General features: G+C 45.7%; 1 protein-coding gene across 1 annotated transcript in view; it reads right to left on the reverse strand.

The window, feature by feature from the left end:
- Positions 1-15,667, reverse strand: part of LOC138350784 (uncharacterized) — a 306,416-nt gene extending 290,749 nt beyond the window's left edge. The window contains exons 1-2 of the mRNA XM_069302195.1: positions 15,500-15,667; positions 7,196-7,252 (exon numbers count right to left, since the gene is read on the reverse strand). Of these exons, the coding sequence (XP_069158296.1) occupies positions 7,196-7,251 (56 nt within the window). The 5' untranslated portion in view covers position 7,252; positions 15,500-15,667. The remainder of the gene's footprint in view (positions 1-7,195; positions 7,253-15,499) is intronic.
- Between the last annotated feature and the right edge of the window lie 4,296 nt (positions 15,668-19,963).

Here is a 19,963-nt window from a genome sequence, read left to right on the forward strand (position 1 = left end):
ACGCAAAAAAACATGTTTCTCATTGGTCGACTTCACTCCTACATCATAATTATCTCCCAACACCTTCACTATACAAATCTCTCATGCATCTCAAAAATAAATCAAGATGAGCAACATTGAGATGTTGCTATTCCTTCCCTATTGTCTCCTTGCTCAAGGGCCCCTCGTCGCTCGCGGGGGGCCTCCCTCGTCGCTCGCGGGGGCCACCTCGTCGCTGGGATCGTTCAGTGAGTGAAGGTCTTGGGAGACACGGTCGGCATGCATGATAACTCACTCGCGATCGTGTTGAACGGAGAAGTAACTATGTAATGTGTGGAAATACTCACACCCACAGTTGTTCAGCCTTCACGGTAGCTGCAGCTTGGTACGTGGAGGTTCACGTTAATGATTATATTATATTTTATATATATATATATATATATATATATATATATATATATATATATATATATATATATATATGTCGTACCTAGTAGCCAGAACTCACTTCTCAGCCTACTATTCAAGGCCCGATTTGCCTAATAAGCCAAGTTTTCCTGAATTAATATATTTACTATAATTTTTTTCTTATGAAATGATAAAGCAACCCTTTTCTCTATGTATGAGGTCAATTTTTTTTTATTGGAGTTAAAATTAACGTAGATATATGACCGAACCTAACCAACCCTACCTAACCTAACCTAACCTATATTAATAGGTAAGGTTAGGTTAGGTAGCCAAAAAAAGCTAGGTTAGGTTAGGTTAGGTAGGTTAGGTAGACGAAAAAACATTAATTCATGAAAACTTGGCTTATTAGGCAAATCGGGCCTTGAATAGTAGGCTGAGAAGTGCGTTCTGGCTATTAGGTACGACATATATATATATATATATATATATGTCGTACCTAGTAGCCAGAACTCACTTCTGAGCCTACTATGCAGGGCCCGATTTGCCTAATAAGCCAAGTTTTCATGAATTAATATATTTTCTCTAATTTTTTTCTTATGAAATGATAAAGCTACCCATTTCATTATGTAGGAGGTCAATTTTTTTTATTGAAGTTAAAATTAACGTAGATATATGACCGAACCTAACCAACCCTACCTAACCTAACCTAACCTATCTTAATAGGTTAGGTTAGGTTAGGTAGCCAAAAAAGTTAGGTTAGGTAGGTTAGGTAGTCGAAAAACAACTAATTCATGAAAACTTGGCTTATTAGGCAAATCGGGCCTTGCATAGTAGGCTGAGAAGTACGTTCTGGCTACTAGGTACGACATATTATATATATATATATATATATATATATATATATATATATATATATATATATATATATATATATATATATATATATATATATTATACTACCTTGCACCAGAGATGGTACCCCTATATATATATATATATATATATATATATATATATATATAATATATATATAATATATATATATATAAATATATATATATAAATATATATATATATATATATATATATATATATATATATGTCGTACCTAGTAGCCAGAACGCACTTCTCAGCCTAGTATGCAAGTCCAAATTTGCCTAATAAGCCAAGTTTTCATGAATTATTTATTTTTCGACTACCTAACCTAACCTAACCTAACCTAACCTAACTTTTTCGGCTACCTAACCTAACCTATAAAGATAGGTTAGGTTAGGTAGGGTTCGTTAGGTTCGGTCATATATCTACGGTAATTTTAACTCCAATAAAACAAAATTGACCTCATACATAATGAAATAGGTAGCTTTATCATTTCATAAGAGAAAAATTAGAGAAAATATAAAATTCAGGAAAACTTGGCTTAGTAGGCATATCAGGCCTTGCATAGTAGGCTGAGAAGTGCGTTCTGGCTACTAGGTACGACATTATATATATATATATATATATATATATATATATATATATATATATATATATATATATATATATATATATTTATATATATATTATATATATATATATATATATATATATATATATATATATATATATATATATATATATATATATATATATATATATATATATATATAATATATATTTTGGTAGCAGTCTTTCTTGTAAACATATGTTGGTGAATATGACCGAAAAGGTAAGATTAATAATTCTAACATGAATTTTCTCAATATTTCTTATGTTTCTCTTCACTGTCGATGGTAATTGAAATATCAATTCCCCAAAATTCATTTTTATTTATGGTCTGACGCCTGAACACGTTTCGAAATTCTTATTACAATTTCGAAGACTTAGTTTACACACATACAAATTCATTGTACTTATACTCGTTTTTGGGTGAGGTGATATGGCACAAACGTTTTGGGTGAGGTAACAAACACAAGACAGAACACGAAACAATGAGTGTAAATTGGGTATGAAAACATAAGAACGGAACTGCAAAAGGCCTATTGGCCCATAACTCCTCTTTCTGCTTCTAGGTTGATTCGGGGTCCTTAAGTAGGTGGAATATAGGTAATATAGTTGTGCATTAATTAGCTGTTGATTGCTAGGTGTTGACTTTTTTATGTGTAGCGCCTTGCTGATGTCGAGTCTCCTGCTATCGCTGTATCTATCGATGATTTATGTGCTGTTTGTTAAGATTTCTCTGGTGATGGTCTGGTTGTGAGAAGAGATTGTGTGTTCCTTGATGGCTCCCTGTTGTTTATGCATTGTTAATCACCTGGAAAGAGACGTTGTTGTCTTGCCTATATACTGAGTTCTCTGGGGCTTACAGTGCCCAAGTGGGCATGTGAAGCCATAGACGACGTTTGTTTCTTTCAAGGCGTTCTGTTTGGTGTGTGGGGAGTTTTTCATGAGTAGGTTGGCCGTTCTTTTCCATTTATAGTAAATTGTCAATTGTATTTTCTGATTTATGTCTGTAGGGGTTAACGTTCCTATCAATAATATTTTTCAGGACCTTTCCTCCGTTTCATGAGCCGTCGAAAAGAAGTTCCTGTAAAATAGTCTAATAGGCTGGTCGAGTACGAGGGTGGGAGAGAGGGGCTGCTTCCTTGTGGTGCTGGTCGAGCACGAGGGTGGGAGAGAGGGGCAGCTTCCTTGTGGTGCTGGTCGAGCACGAGGGTGGGAGAGAGGGGCAGCTTCCTTGTGGTGCTGGTCGAGCACGAGGGTGGGAGAGAGGGGCAGCTTCCTTGTGGTGCTGGTCGAGCACGAGGGTGGGAGAGAGGGGCAGCTTCCTTGTGGTGCTGGTCGAGCACGAGGGTGGGAGAGAGGGGCAGCTTCCTTGTGGTGCTGGTCGAGCATGAGGGTGGGAGAGAGGGGCAGCTTCCTTGTGGTGCTGGTCGAGCACGAGGGTGGGAGAGAGGGGCAGCTTCCTTGTGGCGCTGGTCGAGCACGAGGGTGGGAGAGAGGGGCAGCTTCCTTGTGGTGCTGGTCGATCACGAGGGTGGGAGAGAGGGGCAGCTTCCTTGTGGTGCTGGTCGAGCACGAGGGTGGGAGAGAGGGGCAGCTTCCTTGTGGTGCTGGTCGATCACGAGGGTGGGAGAGAGGGGCAGCTTCCTTGTGGTGCTGGTCGAGCACGAGGGTGGGAGTGTGGACGGCTCTCCACCTCGTCTGTGGTCCTCCTCCTGGCTGGGTGTCAGCTGGATACAAGCATAGACATGTGGGAATGTTTATCATGTCAGCTGTGGCTCTCCATGACGCGCATCCTGGGACACGAGTGTCTTATCTCTCGTGTGTGTGTGTGTGTGTGTGTGTGTGTGTGTGTGTGTGTGTGTGTGTGTGTGTGTGTGTGTGTGTGTGTGTGTGTGTGTGTGTGTGTGTGACAAAGAGAAGGGGAAAGAGAAACGAGAGGGAGGGGGAAGAGGAGAATGGAGGGGGAAGAGGAGAATGGAGGGGGAAGAGGGGAGTGGAGGTGGAAGAGGGGAGTGGAGGGAGGGAAGGAGGCAGGGGGAGAGATTTAGTGACAGATTGAAAGAGGGAGAGAATAAGACAGTGAGAAAAAGATAAAGAAAATAAGAAAATGTGTTAGAGAAAGGCAAATAGAGAAAGGCTAAGTGGGAAGGAAGTAGGTGCTTAATTTTCGGAAAAGAACCGACAACTATATTAAAAAAAACATGTAAGAAAGTCAGTCCCAGGCTGTGGCCGCGCAAGCTGTGTCGAGACACCCATATCACGAATTCGTTAACGTACTGTGTCACTCGAGACGTTGTTTCTCTGACGCATCTATAAATATTATTGTGTATTTTAATTTGGTGAATAGTTGTGCCAAGGATAGGTTAGGCTAGGATAGGATAGGTCCGGTGGTTTGATTATGTTGGTTTTATTTGTAGTCAGTAGGTATTCTCGCCTAGCTGTGCTTGTGGGGGTTGAGCTCTGGCTCTTTGGTCCCGCCTCTCAACTGCCAATCAACTGGTGTACAGATTCCTGAGCCTACTTGGCTCTATCATATCTACATTTGAGACTGTGTATGGAGTCAGCCTCCACCACATCACTGCTTAATGCATTTCCATTTGTTAACTGTGAAGTGTTTAGCGAGCTGCGATTCGAACACACGTATGAAGAGAACAAAATTCCGTTTAAGAAAGATCTGAACATAATCAATACTGAATCATGCTGATTAAAGAGCATTTGGCCAATTTTATGAAGAATGGCTGCATTTAACTTGCATAATTTTTTTGGGGGGAGGGGGGAACTTGAAATCGATCCCGAGAGTGTGCTTCTAAAGGAAATATTATATATTCATGATTCCGGTACAAATTGTGAGCAAGTCAATAAGTACTCACAAGCCACATTGCCAGCCAGCGTTATTAATGTGGCCAAGTGCTTAATATAGCCGCCATATTCCTCGTTTTGAATACAACAAAATATTTTACATTGAGTCCATCAACAAAGGCCAAATGTTAATTCCATGTAGCCTCCAAAATTCCCCCCTTTGTCTATGAAAGAAAATAACCTTTAGACACGACTCAATTGATGAGGTTCGTCAACCCGTCCTTGACTTAAGTCCATTCCATCCAGCGGTCGACCCCACAGACGCATTCATAAATTTTAAAATGCTGTTCATTCAAAACGGGAATTTTCTAAAATATAAATTGATATCATAATATATTAGCATATTGTGCATATATATAGACATAGGTGTTTAGGTTCTGTTGGCGATTATTTGTATTTATAGTAAGTACGTGGGTGAAGCATTTGCAGCGTTGTGGTTTGAACTAAATTCGTCAGTGAAGCACTTGTTCCTTGGAAGTGTTCGGACGAAATCAGTTGAGTCGTGTGTAAACAGTTTTTCATTTATAAACAGGGGGTTTGGCGAGTGCATGGAGTCACTTTCGGGTCTTTGTTTGGAGGACGGGCTGCGTTCGTACATTTCTTAAACAATGGTTCGCTGCAACCCGTCGTCGCATACAAAGATCCAAGCTCGTTAATCCAGCTGCCAAACCCCCTGTTTATGAATGAAAAGCGGTTTACACACTACTTATAACTGATGACGTCCGAACACTTCCGGAACAAGTGCTTGGCTGACGACTTTTGTTCGAACCACAACGCTGTAAATGCTTCACCCACGTACTACAAATACAAATAATCGCCAACAGAACCTAAACACCTAACCTAACCAATGCCTATATATGCACAGTATGCTATTATAATATTAATTTATACCTTAGAAATTCGTATTTTAATTGAACAGCATGTTAAAAGTGACAAAGGCATCTTTGGGGTCGACCGCTGGAAGGAATGGTCTTAGGATGAAGAGAACTTCATAAATAAACAAATACGACCAGAACCTAACCAACCTAACCTATCTTAAGCCTTACTATAGGCCAAAAAAAGAATACTTTTCCCACTACACAGTAAATTAACATTACTGAATACGTCTCTGGGGATCGACCACAGCAAGCTTGGTCTTGCTCCTTGTACATTATCTGGATTTCAGATAATCCAGCTGAGGATGGATTGAGAATATCCTGAGGATGAGTTGAGCATTCAATCCATGTGACAGTTTTTCCCTCTGGCGGCTTGAGTCGTTGCGACAGAGGGTCTCAGAATTGACAGCTCTACTTGCCAAGCTTGGGCCCCGGCTCTTAGGCTCTCCCTCTAAACCCTTAATCGACCGAGAGATAGAAAGATTGCTTTTGACTCTAGCGTGTATATGTTCCAGGGTTGTTCTAGTGTCTATATGTTCCAAGGTTGCTCTAGCGTGTATATGTTCCAGTGTTGTTCTAGTGTCTATATGTTCCAAGGTTGCTCTAGCGTGTATATGTTCCAAGGTTGCTCTAGCGTGTATATGTTCCAAGGTTGCTCTAGCGTGCATATGTTCCAAGGTTGCTCTAGCGTGCATATGTTCCAAGGTTGCTCTAGCGTGCATATGTTCCAAGGTTGCTCTAGCGTGCATATGTTCCAAGGTTGCTCTAGCGTGCATATGTTCCAAGGTTGCTCTAGCGTGCATATGTTCCAAGGTTGCTCTAGCGTGCATATGTTCCAAGGTTGCTCTAGCGTGCATATGTTCCAAGGTTGCTCTAGCGTGCATATGTTCCAAGGTTGCTCTAGCGTGCATATGTTCCAAGGTTGCTCTAGCGTGCATATGTTCCAAGGTTGCTCTAGCGTGCATATGTTCCAAGGTTGCTCTAGCGTGCATATGTTCCAAGGTTGCTCTAGCGTGCATATGTTCCAAGGTTGCTCTAGCGTGCATATGTTCCAAGGTTGCTCTAGCGTGCATATGTTCCAAGGTTGCTCTAGCGTGCATATGTTCCAAGGTTGCTCTAGCGTGCATATGTTCCAAGGTTGCTCTAGCGTGCATATGTTCCAAGGTTGCTCTAGCGTGCATATGTTCCAAGGTTGCTCTAGCGTGTATATGTTCCAAGGTTGCTCTAGCGTGCATATGTTCCAAGGTTGCTCTAGCGTGTATATGTTCCAAGGTTGCTCTAGCGTGCATATGTTCCAAGGTTGCTCTAGCGTAGCGTGTATATGTTCCAAGGTTGCTCTAGTGTCTATATATTCCAAGGTTGCTCTAGTGTCTATATATTCCAAGGTTGCTCTAGTGTCTATATATTCCAAGGTTGGTCTTGTAAGTGCAGAGCAGGGGTTGTTAAAACTCATTTGTTATGGTCCGCCAGATCTCATATGTTTCTTCATGATGCAGCCTTGTGACCAGAAAGACCTCCCCCCCCCCAAGCCCTCTATGGGACCAGCGTGTTTAAACACTCGTGAAAGAACATTAATATTAAATATATTTACCTTATACTGCGTCCTGGCGCTTGCCGCTTCTTGGTCTGGCTCATTGCATCGCATTCTGTAACAAATGAGAACGAAGCTGAGATGTATTAATCCTCATTACAGGAGAAAAGAAAAGAGCAGCTCAGTGTGAATCTAAATATAAACTTAATTCCAGGTATTTATAAAATGTGCCAATATCAACACTCAAAAATTGTCTCCTCCCCAAATTAGAGGCGCATTTTGGCTATTTCTAGTTAACAAATATCTATAACACTTCGTTAACACCTGTTGGGAAAGGGGGGGTTCAAAGTGGAGACATCTTTCTCGAAGATGTTACAATTGGTGAATCTTTTGTGAAACGCATTCATTTAAAAATCTTGCTGCATAATTTTTTGTTTTTACTCAGGTGGGTACAAGAATTACTCAGGTGAGTACAGGAATTACTCAGGTGAGTACAGAAACATAGGTGGGTACAGGAATTACTGGGGTAGTTACAGGAACAGTAGAAGACAAGCCCGTATGGCCGAATATGGACGTAATTTGAAAGTGAAAAAAATTAATATAAATTTGGGATTTTTTTTTTCAACACCAGTAAGTTAAGGGTCCTCTGATAGGTTAGGTGTGCAGGAAATTCTCATAAAGTTTCAAAACGGTATGAAAAACGTTAATGGAAAGAATCCTCTTCTAAGCTTGCCGAGTAAGCCGGACGACTCAAACAGAAAACGGGACAGTACGTCACTTTTGTGAGTCGATTTCATTGCAAATTACGTCCAAACTTGGCCATAGCGCGCATACCAGCGAAAAGTGATGTTATTTTTAAGAGGACGGGTTGGTCATAGCACCCTGTAAGCTATCATTCCCCCATAACTCAGGGTAACCCACTCACCCTACTAGTTTTCCCCTGAAACCCAACCTGCCAATGGGTTCAACATCCAGGCACCCAATTACTGCTGGATGAACACAGGCGACCCGTTATAGGGTCTGACGCGCATTCAATCCTCCCTGGCCAGCTCTCGAACCCTGACAAAATTGCTCGCGGGGGCGAGTGTTACACCACTACGCCACCAGCAACTTCATCTCCGTGTGGGAAATTAACATGAACTCTGGGATGTCTTGCCCAGCTTTACTAGATTACAAAATGAGAATGATTACGCTACAAGTTGCCTTTAAAAATAAAAAAAGCTTTACTTTCATCTTTAAGGTACAAATAGTCATAAATCTCTTGCCAATCTATTGCGACCTTGAATCTTCGTGTTCAGGTAATTTATGAAATCCGTGAATTTCACCGTGAAAGCTCGATCTAGAACCCTTTAATTATACTTCACTTCATGTATATCCACCATTTCTTTCGGTTTCATAAAAGCCAATATTTCATCGTGCTGTTCTTCAAAGCGCTTCAATTCACCTCCCAGGCTTAACCACCAACCATCAGTGATAACAGCAGTTTGTGATGGGGCCTCATTTTCTCTCCCCCCCCCCCCCAAAAAAAAAGCAGCTGAACTGTTGCAAGTTAATGATTTTCTGCACAATGTTTTTCTGTGAATAATGCAAGGAAAATTGCAAATTCATGTTTAGTATTCAGAGTGGTTTCCCTTTAATTTAGTGTCCACGCCATCTTCCCTTCCCCCTCCCCCCCTCCACGATTTGCGGTGCTCCACATGCAGACCGACTCGCTGCTTTTGTCCAGCAAGACGTATAATTTGTCCAGACACATATCATCACCTGTTTTCTTTTTCTCCTTTATTGATATCAATTCCGCAAACTATAAATACGGTCATTTGTCATCAATGCCACGTATAGATATCACAACTTACACAACTTTTACTTTCATCAATGGCAATTCAAACCACTGGACGCTTTTTAACAATCAACTCTAATAAAAGTAAAGCCATTTATTATATGAATGTAGTAAAGGTCTTTACTGTCTCCCAGCTGACTTATAACTTATCCAGTGGTGTATCTAAAAACAATAAATAACCGACATCTACGTAAATTATATTTATAACTAATTATACAATAAAATAAAATTAATTACAATATTAATACTAATACTAATAAGAAGCAAACTTATATAAAAAAAAAAAAACATGCGCTAAGGGACCTACTTCCCATGCAATGGACACTACAGCCAAACTCAAATTGGGTGATTCACTGGGCAACAGTGTATGTAACTCGTCTTCAACACCGCTGGTGCATAGAGGGTACTACAACGATTAAGTGCAATGAAACAATGTAACAATGTCCGAGTTTCCCCCTTCATATGAATATATTTTTATATTTATTAACAAATATACAATATAATATCTCATATTTCACATCAATATACAAGGGAAAATATTACATTTATATATAGTGTATATAAAATAATTCTCAGTAAAGCAATTTTACCGAGTTAAACCAATTTTAATTTGAAGTATGTCAGTATACGTCAAGGGGAAAATAGACTTATTATTCCGGAAATAGATTAACGTTTGCTTGACAATTAGCTCAGGGAATGAGGTGGTGGTGGGAGAGGGGGAGGGGGGGGGGTAGAATGAGATGTTCAAATGGGGGTTCGCTGGGAGGGGGGGGGGCGGGAGGAAGGGGGTTTGAGGAGGAAGTACTTAAACGCGCGTAGGATAGGGTTAGGAGACAAAATGGGGGGAGGGGGGGGGGGGAGAGGAGATTGGGCACAGGGGTATGGGGTTCAGGTGATGGGGTGAAGAGAGTGGTGTTGGGTTGAAGGTTCATGGAGGAAAGAAATGGCGGAGATGGCGAAAATAGGGAGAGGAAAAAATAGGGAGAATGAAGAAAATCGGGAGGAATAAAATAGAAGAAAATAGGGAGAAGGGAGAAGAGAGAAAATAGGGAGAAGAGAGAAAATAGGGAGAAGAGAGAAAATAGGGAGAAGAGAAAATAGGGAGAAGAGAAAATATAGGGACAAGAGACAAAATAGGGAGAAGAGACAAAATAGGGAGAAGGGAGAAGAGAGAAAATAGGGAAAAGGTAGAAAATAGGGAGAAGGGAGAAAATAGGGAGAAGGGAGAAAATAGGGAGGAGTTGAATGGAAGAGGAGCAAGAGTGGAAATAAAAATAGGAAAAGGGAGACAAAGGAGAAATATTGGAGGATGTTGTTGTTGTTGTTGTTGAAGATTCGCTATCTGGAACAAAAAGTTCCAAGTAGCACGGGCTATGGCGAGCCCGTAGTGGACTTATTGGAGGGGGAACCTGAAAGAAGGGATGGAGGAGATGGGAGGGAGTGGAAGTGAGTGGGGAAGGGAGGGATTGAAAAGGAGAGAGAGCAAGAGAGTGGAAATGAGACCGAGCAAAAGAGTGGAAATGCGAGAGAGCAAGAAAGTAGAAGTGAGAGAGAAAGAGGAAGTGAGAAAGAAAAAAATAAAGGGAGCGAGAATTATTCTCCAGCTATATCCTGCTCTTGTTACGCCCTATTTAGATCATGTGGCTAAATTTGGGGTCGCCAGGCTATTGACAAAATCACTTTGAACGAGTTCAGGGAAGGCTGCCAAAGTTAATCCCAGGAATTAAACAAGTTTCATACGAAGCGTCTAATTTACACATCCTAATTTACGAACCCTAATTTACACATCCTAATTTACGAACCCTAATTTACATTCACTAGAAGCGCGAAGTTTAACGGGAGACATAATTCAGATATACAAATGGTTAAAGAAATATAAAAAGAAGGAGAGAGAGAGATTAATAAGTCATCAAAACTAAATAGAACACGAAACAAAGGATAATTCAAAATTTGAAATAATTAAAAAAAATCAGGAAAGACCTGGGTAAATACCGGTTGAGAAAAGGGAAAGGGGGGATGATCTGTGGAACAAATTTCCGGCAACATTCAATAGACCTGGAATCACTTGATTGTTTCATGTGAAGGCTATACAGAAACACGAACGAGTTAGAAAGATAAAAAAAAAAAAAGAACGGCTGCATATGGTTTAATAGGCTTCATGAAGTTTCCTCAGTTCTAGGATGGAAGGTGATTAGGAAAATAAGGAGGAAGAGGTGAAAGAAAAGGAGGAAAGGAACTATCAGGAGAAAGCTCCAAGCCTTTACGACTATATAACACTGAGAATTTGGGATGGGACGGGGGTGGGAAGGAATGGTGCCCAACCACTTGGACGGTCGGGGATTGAACGCCGACCCGCATGACGCAAAACCGTTGCACTACCGTCCAGCTCAAGTGGTTGGGCAGGAAAGGAGGAGATGATATGGAAGGGAAGGAGATGAAATGTAGAAAGAAGGATAGTTGGATTGGAAAGGATTGGAGATGAGTGGGTACAGAGAAAAGGATGTGGGAGAGGGAATAATGGTCGAGGATGTGGGAGAGGGAATAATGGTCGAGGATGTGGGAGAGGGAATAATGGTCGAGGATGTGGGAGAGGGAATAATGGTCGAGGATGTGGGAGAGGGAATAATGGTCGAGGATGTGGTAGAGGTGAGAGAGAATAGAGAAAGAGGTAGAGAAAGGGAAGAGGATGTGTAAGGTAAGGGAGGGAGAGGTGAGAGGGGAAGGGAGGGAGAGGTGAGAGGGGAAGGGAGGGAGAGGTGAGAGGGAAGGGAGGGCAAGCGCTACTCTTCCTGGATGTGACGGGAGAGGGGAACGCTCAAGTGACACTCGAGTGTTTGTTCTGAGGAAGCATTAATGCGTTGGGGGGAAGGAGGGGGGGAGGGAGAGAGGAGAGGAGAGAGAGAGAGAGAGAGAGAGAGAGAGAGAGAGAGAGAGAGAGAGAGAGAGAGAGAGAGAGAGAGGAGAGAGAGAGAGAGAGAGAGAGAGAGAGGAGAGAGAGAGAGAGAGAGAGAGAGGAGAGAGAGAGAGAGAGAGAGAGAGGAGAGAGAGAGAGGAGAGAGAGAGAGAGAGGAGAGAGAGAGGAGAGAGAGAGAGAGAGGGGAGAGGAGAGAGAGAGAGAGGGGAGAGAGAGAGAGAGGAGAGAGGGGAGAGAGAGGGGGAGAGAGAGAGAGAGGAGAGAGAGAGGGGAGAGAGGGGAGAGAGAGAGGACAAAGGGGAAGATGGGAGAATAGGAGAGAGAAGGGAGAAAAGGGGAGAGAGAAAAGAGGAGAGAGGAGATGATGAGAGAGGAGATGATGAGAGAGGAGAGAGAAAAGAGGAGAGAGGAGATGATGAGAGAGGAGATGATGAGAGAGGAGAGAGAAAAGAAAAGAGAGAAAAAAAAGAGAGAAAAGAAGAGAGAGAAAAGAGTAGACAGAAACGAGACCAGAAAAGAGGAGATAGAAACGAGGAGAGAGAAAAAGAGACGATACGCGTCTGTTGAACACAGACACGAGTCTGTTCCTCACGTAGCCACGCGTCTGTTCACCACGTAGCCACGCGTCTGTTCACCACGTAGCCACGCGTCTGTTCAACACTTACACACGTCTGTTCAACACTTACACACGTCTGTTCAACACTTACACACGTCTGTTCAACACTTAGACACATTAAATCAAGCCAACCGACAGCATGGAGGCTCTGAAAACCCACGCGACTCCAGCCTTCATCTTCCTACTAACCCCTCAATAATGCTTTATTACTAATAAAAGCAAATCATAAGCTCATCGTATGGATGACTTTCTTGGGAGAGGCTTCCTGATGAGCTGATGTTAGATACCAGAAAAAAGAGGAATCAGGAGAGAGAAAGGAGACGGGGAGAGGGAGAGAAAGGAGACGGGGAGAGGGAGAGAAAGGAGACGGGGAGAGAGAGAGAAAGGAGAGGGGCAGAGAGAGAAAGGAGAGGGGGAGAGAGAGAAAGGAGAGGGGGAGAGAGAGAAAGGAGAGGGGGAGAGAGAGAGAAAGGAGACGGGGAGAGAGAGAGAAAGGAGACGGGGAGAGAGAGAGAAAGGAGACGGGGAGAGAGAAAGGAGACGGGGAGAGAGAGAGAAAGGAGACGGGGAGAGAGAGAGAAAGGAGACGGGGAGAGAGAGAGAAAGGAGACGGGGAGAGAGAGAGAAAGGAGACGGGGAGAGAGAGAGAAAGGAGAGGGGGAGAGAGAGAAAGGAGAGGGGGAGAGAGAGAAAGGAGAGGGGGAGAGAGAGAAAGGAGAGGGGAGAGAGAGAAAGGAGAAGGGAGAGAGGAAAGAGAGAAGGGAGGGCAGAACAGGTAGAGGAAGAGGGAGAGCCTCTGAGAGGGGGAACTCCCCATAAATTCACAGAATATAAAATAAAAAGCTGCTGGTGGCGCTTTCCTCGAAGTTTTGTACATACAAGCTGGGGGAATATGGAGGAGTGAGAGGGTAACCCTTGAGGGGGGAGGGAGGGGAGAGAAGAGGGGAGGGGAGAGAGAAGAGGGGGGAGGGGAGAGAGAAGAGGGGGGAGGAGGGAGAGGGAGGGAGGGAGGAGGAGAGAGAGGGAGGGAGGGGGGAGGAGAGAGAGGGAGGGAGGGGGGAGGAGAGAGAGGGAGGGCGGGGGGAGGAGAGAGAGGGAGGGAGGGGGGAGGAGAGAGAGGGAGGGAGGGGGGAGGAGAGGGAGGGAGGGAGGGGGGAGGAGAGAGAGGGAGGGGGGAGGAGAGAGAGGGAGGGAGGGGGGAGGGGGGAGGAGAGATACGGGGAGGGGGGGTGAGAGACGGGGAGGGGGGGGTGGTGAGAGACGGGGAGGGGGGGGGGTGGTGAGAGACGGGGAGGGGGGGGGGGTGGTGAGAGACGGGGAGGGGGGGGGGTGGTGAGAGACGGGGAGGAGGGGTGGTGAGAGACGGGGAGAGGGGGGGTGAGAGACGGGGAGAGGGGGGGGGGTGAGAGACGGGGAGGGGGGGGTGAGAGACGGGGAGGGGGGGGGTGGTGAGAGACGAGGAGGGGGGTGGTGAGAGACGGGGAGAGGGGGGGGTGAGAGACGGGGAGAGGGGGGGTGAGAGACGGGGAGAGGGGGGGTGAGAGACGGGGAGAGGGGGGGGGTGAGAGACGGGGAGAGGGGGGGGGTGAGAGACGGGGAGAGGGGGGGGTGAGAGACGGGGAGAGGGGGGGGGGTGAGAGACGGGGAGAGGGGGGGTGAGAGACGGGGAGAGGGGGGGGTGAGAGACGGGGAGAGGGGGGGGTGAGAGACGGGGAGAGGGGGGGGTGAGAGACGGGGAGAGGGGGGGGGTGAGAGACGGGGAGAGGGGGGGGGGGTGAGAGACGGGGAGAGGGGGGGGGTGAGAGACGGGGAGAGGGGGGGGTGAGAGACGGGGAGGGGGGGGGGGTGAGAGACGGGGAGAGGGGGGGTGAGAGACGGGGAGAGGGGGGGGGTGAGAGACGGGGAGAGGGGGGGGTGAGAGACGGGGAGAGGGGGGGGGTGAGAGACGGGGAGAGGGGGGGGGGTGAGAGACGGGGAAAGGGGGGGGTGAGAGACGGGGAGAGGGGGGGTGAGAGACGAAGAGAGGGGGGGTGAGAGACGAAGAGAGGGGGGGGGTGAGAGACGAAGAGAGGGGGGGTGAGAGACGGGGGGTGAGAGACGGGGGGGTGAGAGACGGGGGGGTGAGAGACGGGGGGGGGGTGAGAGACGGGGGGGGTGAGAGACGGGGGAGGGGGGGGTGAGAGACGGGGAGGGGGGGGGTGAGAGACGGGGAGGGGGGGTGAGAGACGGGGGAAGGGGGGTGAGAGACGGGGAGGGACGAGAGAGAGAGGGGAGGGACGAGAGAGAGAGGGGGGAGGGACGAGAGAGAGAGGGGGGAGGGACGAGAGAGAGAGGGGGGAGGGACGAGAGAGAGAGGGGGAGGGACGAGAGAGAGAGGGGGAGGGACGAGAGAGAGAGGGGGGAGGGACGAGAGAGAGAGGGGGGAGGGACGAGAGAGAGGGGAGGGACGAGAGAGAGAGAGGGGGGAGGGACGAGAGAGAGAGAGGGGGGAGGGACGAGAGAGAGAGGGGGGAGGGACGAGAGAGAGAGGGGGGAGGGACGAGAGAGAGAGGGGGGAGGGACGAGAGAGAGAGAGGGGAGGGACGAGAGAGAGAGGGGGGAGGGACGAGAGAGAGAGGGGGGAGGGACGAGAGAGAGAGAGGGGGGAGGGACGAGAGAGAGAGAGGGGGGGTGACGAGAGAGAGGGGGGGTGACGAGAGAGAGGGGGGGGGGTGACGAGAGGGAGGGGGGGTGACGAGAGAGAGGGGGGGTGACGAGAGAGAGGGGGGGGGTGACGAGAGGGAGGGGGGTGACGAGAGAGAGGGGGGGTGACGAGAGAGGGGGGGGTGACGAGAGAGGGGGGGGGGTGACGAGAGAGAGAGAGAGAGGGGAGGGACGAGAGAGAGAGAGGGGAGGGACGAGAGAGAGGGGGGAGGGATGAGAGAGGGAAGAATGAGAGAAGGGAGGGATAAGAGAGGGTGGAAATATGCTTAAAAATACATATATAAACATTTACCTAGATTATCTATTGCAGTGTCGTTCGTCTTCGTTAATAAAGTCCACCGTGTACGCTCCTTAGGGCAAGGAAACGCATCTTCCCTCCACAGTGTTTAATAGCCACAAACTCCACCCTCTCAACAGCACCTTCCCGAACCACTGCACCAAGGTGACTGACCTAATTGGCCGGTCGCACACACTCATTCTCGTGACGTCATAGGACTAACTGCTGTCTTATTGGTTATTGGCTGGGTGTAACAACCTGCCGCCCGTAACTGTAACAGCCCAATTAACAATACAAGGGACCACGTGGGTAAAGGTCAGAAATGTATTAATAAGATCAGTGAAAAGATATCTATCACGAGACTTAAAGATTTACTTGTAACCCGTTCTAGGACAGGCTCGTTAGAGGAACGGCTTTCCCTCCCCTTAGAGAAACAGCTGTTCCCCTCCCGTCCCTTAGAGACATATTCATCATATTTAAGATACTGTGTGACACAAATAGGTATGTTATATATTAAATAATATTCATATGCAACAAACTTCGATGTAGAAATTCCATTAATATACAACAAAATTCAAATTCAATATACCTGACCAGTGCCAAAATATACTCAATATACTAATATATAACAATATTAAGTTATATTTGAGAAAAGTTCTGTTTTGAATGAACAGCATATTAAAATGGATGAATGCGTCTTTGGGGTCGACCGCTGGATAGAATGGATTTGGTCCGTGGACGGGTTACAAATTTAAATAATAACCAAGAGAACCTAAATACCTAACCTAACTAATTTACACATCTATTTAATATATAATAGCATTAACTTATATACGAGAAAAGAGAGGGGAAAGAGGGAGGAAAGAGGGGACGGCTGCTGCTCAAACGAGTCTATCCTGAGGACGTAGCCAAAACACCCTTCCTGATGAACCAGCCCCTCTTGCCCCTTCTTGCCCTTCAGCACCCGTTCTTGCCCTCCAACACCCCTAGCTTCCTACCTACTTGCCCCTCCAGCACCTCTACCCCTAATAAACCTCCTTCCTCTTTCAAGAACCCTCAAGACGAATCAATTGCTGGTGTTCCAGGTCTCTTAACTCACCAACGTCGGCGTGGCGAGCCTCCGATATTAATTGGTAAATCACACGAGCTTTCCTCGTAAATACTCTACACGGGATATGGGAGGCCTCCCATGGTGCCAAGGGCCTCACCTCGGACCACGGGGCCTTACCTGGGAGCATGGGTCTTGTCTGGGACCACGGGGCCTTACCTGGGACCATGGGCCTTACCAGGGAGCATGGGCCTGCCCTGGGAGCGTGGGCCTGCCCTGGGAGCGTGGGCCTTGCCTGGGTCCATGGGTCTTACCTGGGACCGTGGGCCTTGCCTGGGACCATGGGGGGGGGGGGGGGTGGCAAGAACCGCGGTCATGGGGGTGGTATTGCCCCCCCCCCAGATAGAAATAATAAACCCCAAGTCTACTGTCCTCATTTTTTTTAAATTTTGCCCCGAGGGGCGAGTTTATTGAGCATCGCCACTCATCCTGTGAGTGGACACACCGCCATAGTGACAGTATTGGGCAGCGTCACTCATCCTGTGAGTGGACACACCGCCATAGTGACAGTATTGGGCAGCGCCACTCATCCTGTGAGTGGACACACTGCCATAGTGACAGTATTGGGCAGCGCCACTCATCCTGTGAGTGGACACACTGCCATAGTGACAGTATTGGGCAGCGTCACTCATCCTGTGAGTGGACACACCGCCATAGCACAGCATGTACAACACTCCCCAATAGGAAGAAAACCCGCTGGGTTGTTATGCTCCGAAAGACACATTTCTTGATCAATAAATTTATAACGTTTACTCATAAAATAACCTGTTCCTCTAACTCACCTTTTTTTTAAAATATTAACTAGTTAATAATTCGCCCCCTGAAAAGGATATTACGTTTGGGTAAGAAAGCCAAATCCTTATCCTTAAAAGATAAAAATTACGATCGAGATTTTTAAAACTGGAAGATATGTTCAATTCTGGACACAGGATCCAGTCGAAATTCCAGACACAGGATCCAGTCGAAATTCCAGACACAGGATCCAGTCGAAATTCCAGCCACAGGATCCAGTCGAAATTCCAGACACAGGATCCAGTCGAAATTCCAGACACAGGATCCAGTCGAAATTCCAGACACAGGATCCAGTCGAAATTCCAGACACAGGATCCAGTCGAAATTCCAGCCACAGGATCCAGTCGAAATTCCAGACACAGGATCCAGTCAAAATTCCAAACACAGGATCCAGTCAAAATTCCAGACACAGGATCCAGTCGAAACGAAGTCAAAAGAATCAAAGCAAGATGTCCCCCACCTCTCATGAGTCAGTCCCGATGGCAAAATTATGCTTAGCTGGGAACTTTACGACAGGGGAGCAGATAACCAGGGGACCATTTAGCCCACCGAACATGTTCTTATACGAATGGAAAAATATATTACTTCAACTTATAAGCTATGCTAATTTTTTTTCGGCGCCCGGATGTTAAGGAGGTCGGTCGTTCGGCTGCTTCTCAACTGTAAATTAAAGTGACTGATGGATTCTTCTGCACTTTACGGTGTCAAATGCCGGTCTCTGAGGGTATTTTCGGACGGCAATTACCTTGAGCTGCTTCATTACCTGTCATTTCAAGCCTAAGGAGTGACTAATCTGCAAGTCACTTAAGTGCCAGTGTGCAAAAAAGGGCGCTCACTTACCAACGCGACCGAAATATTGCTCACATTTGTATATATATATATATATATATATATATATATATATATATATATATATATATATATATATATATATATATATATATATATGTCGTACCTAGTCGCCAGAACGCACTTCTCAGCCTACAATGCAAGGCCCGATTTGCCTAATAAGCCAAGTTTTCCTGAATTAATATATTTTCTCTAATTTTTTTCTTATGAAATGATAAAGCTACCCATTTCATTATGTATGAGGTCAATTTTTTTTTATTGGAGTTAAAATTAACGTAGATATATGACCGAACCTAACCAACCCTACCTAACCTAACCTATCTTTATAGGTTAGGTTAGGTTAGGTAGCCGAAAACGTTAGGTTAGGTTAGGTTAGGTAGACGAAAAACCATTAATTCATGAAAACTTTTCTTATTAGGCAAATTGGGCCTTGCATAGTAGGCTGAGAAGTGCGTTCTGGCTACTAGGTACGACATTATATATATATATATATATATATATATATATTGTGACGATAATCTCCTTCAAGAGATTGAGCCTGCTCTTCCCTCCACAATTACGTCGTTGAAATTATATAAAACTACTAGGGAAGAAATGTCCAACAACGACAACAACATCTCCAAGGTTTGCCAGAGCGCAAAACGTATGCAGCCAGGAACACCTGTTCAGACTCAAACCGCCAAACTACCTGTTGATCGCTACCGGCTCCGCTGATTGGTCGCCGGTCTGGCTGCAACTGCACTCGCCCCCCATACTACTTGATGTCTGGGGTCGCCACGACCTCAGACCTCAGAATATTCTGTGCTTCCGCGGTTACCACTCCTCCCGGCTAGACGTTAGCGTATACTGAGAGAGGTGGTAGCTTAAAGCCAATATTCCAGCACCTTCCCTTTATTTTTGTATTGCACTTCTTGTTATTTTGTCTTAACGTAACTTTTCATTGTGTCATTTAATTACTCTTATTATTTTGATTGATTAATTTTATTATACGAATTTGTTTGTCCATTTTTTCATGTTTTGATTTATTTAACGTAATTAAAATTTAATTGTTAAAGTTTACTTGTGTTTTGTGTGTCTTCTCCTTACCTTACCACAGACGAAGTTCCAGTTTTTCTATTTTTTTTTTATAACTATGTGACGAGGCCATACCCCTAGCCTTAAACAGCCGAACACCAACGCGTTACCGTCACAATATATATATATATATATATATATATATATATATATATATATATATATATATATATATATATATATATATATATTATGAAGCCCTGCGACATTGTACAAACACGCTGCAAACCAGCTCAAACAACGACCGGAGAATGGAAATTTATCCAGTCAAATCAGAGAAGAAATACAGAAGGAAAGAAAGAGAAATAAGAAATAAGTGAGCATTGAAAGCTCTATGACCCGTCTCCAAGCTGACCAGTATCAGGCACACTTTACGACCCCCAGATCATAAATCACCAAGGTCGCCGGTGTCGGACGCGGCCGCCCTCCATGACTCAAGGGGTAATGGTTGACCTGCGGGGCCCCTGTCCCCTCTCTGGGGGCCCCCCTGTCCCTCACTGGGGGCCCCCTGTCCCTCGCTGTGGGCCCCTGTACCTCGCTGGGGGCCCCTGTCCCTCGCTGTGGGGCCCCTGTACCTCGCTGGGGGCCCCCTGTTCCTCGCTGGGGCCCCCTGTCCCTCGCTGGGGGCCCCTGTCCATCGCTGGGGGCCCCTGTCC

Source organism: Procambarus clarkii, chromosome 47, assembly GCF_040958095.1.
Source record: "Procambarus clarkii isolate CNS0578487 chromosome 47, FALCON_Pclarkii_2.0, whole genome shotgun sequence".
NCBI classification, from domain to species: Eukaryota; Metazoa; Arthropoda; class Malacostraca; order Decapoda; family Cambaridae; genus Procambarus; species Procambarus clarkii.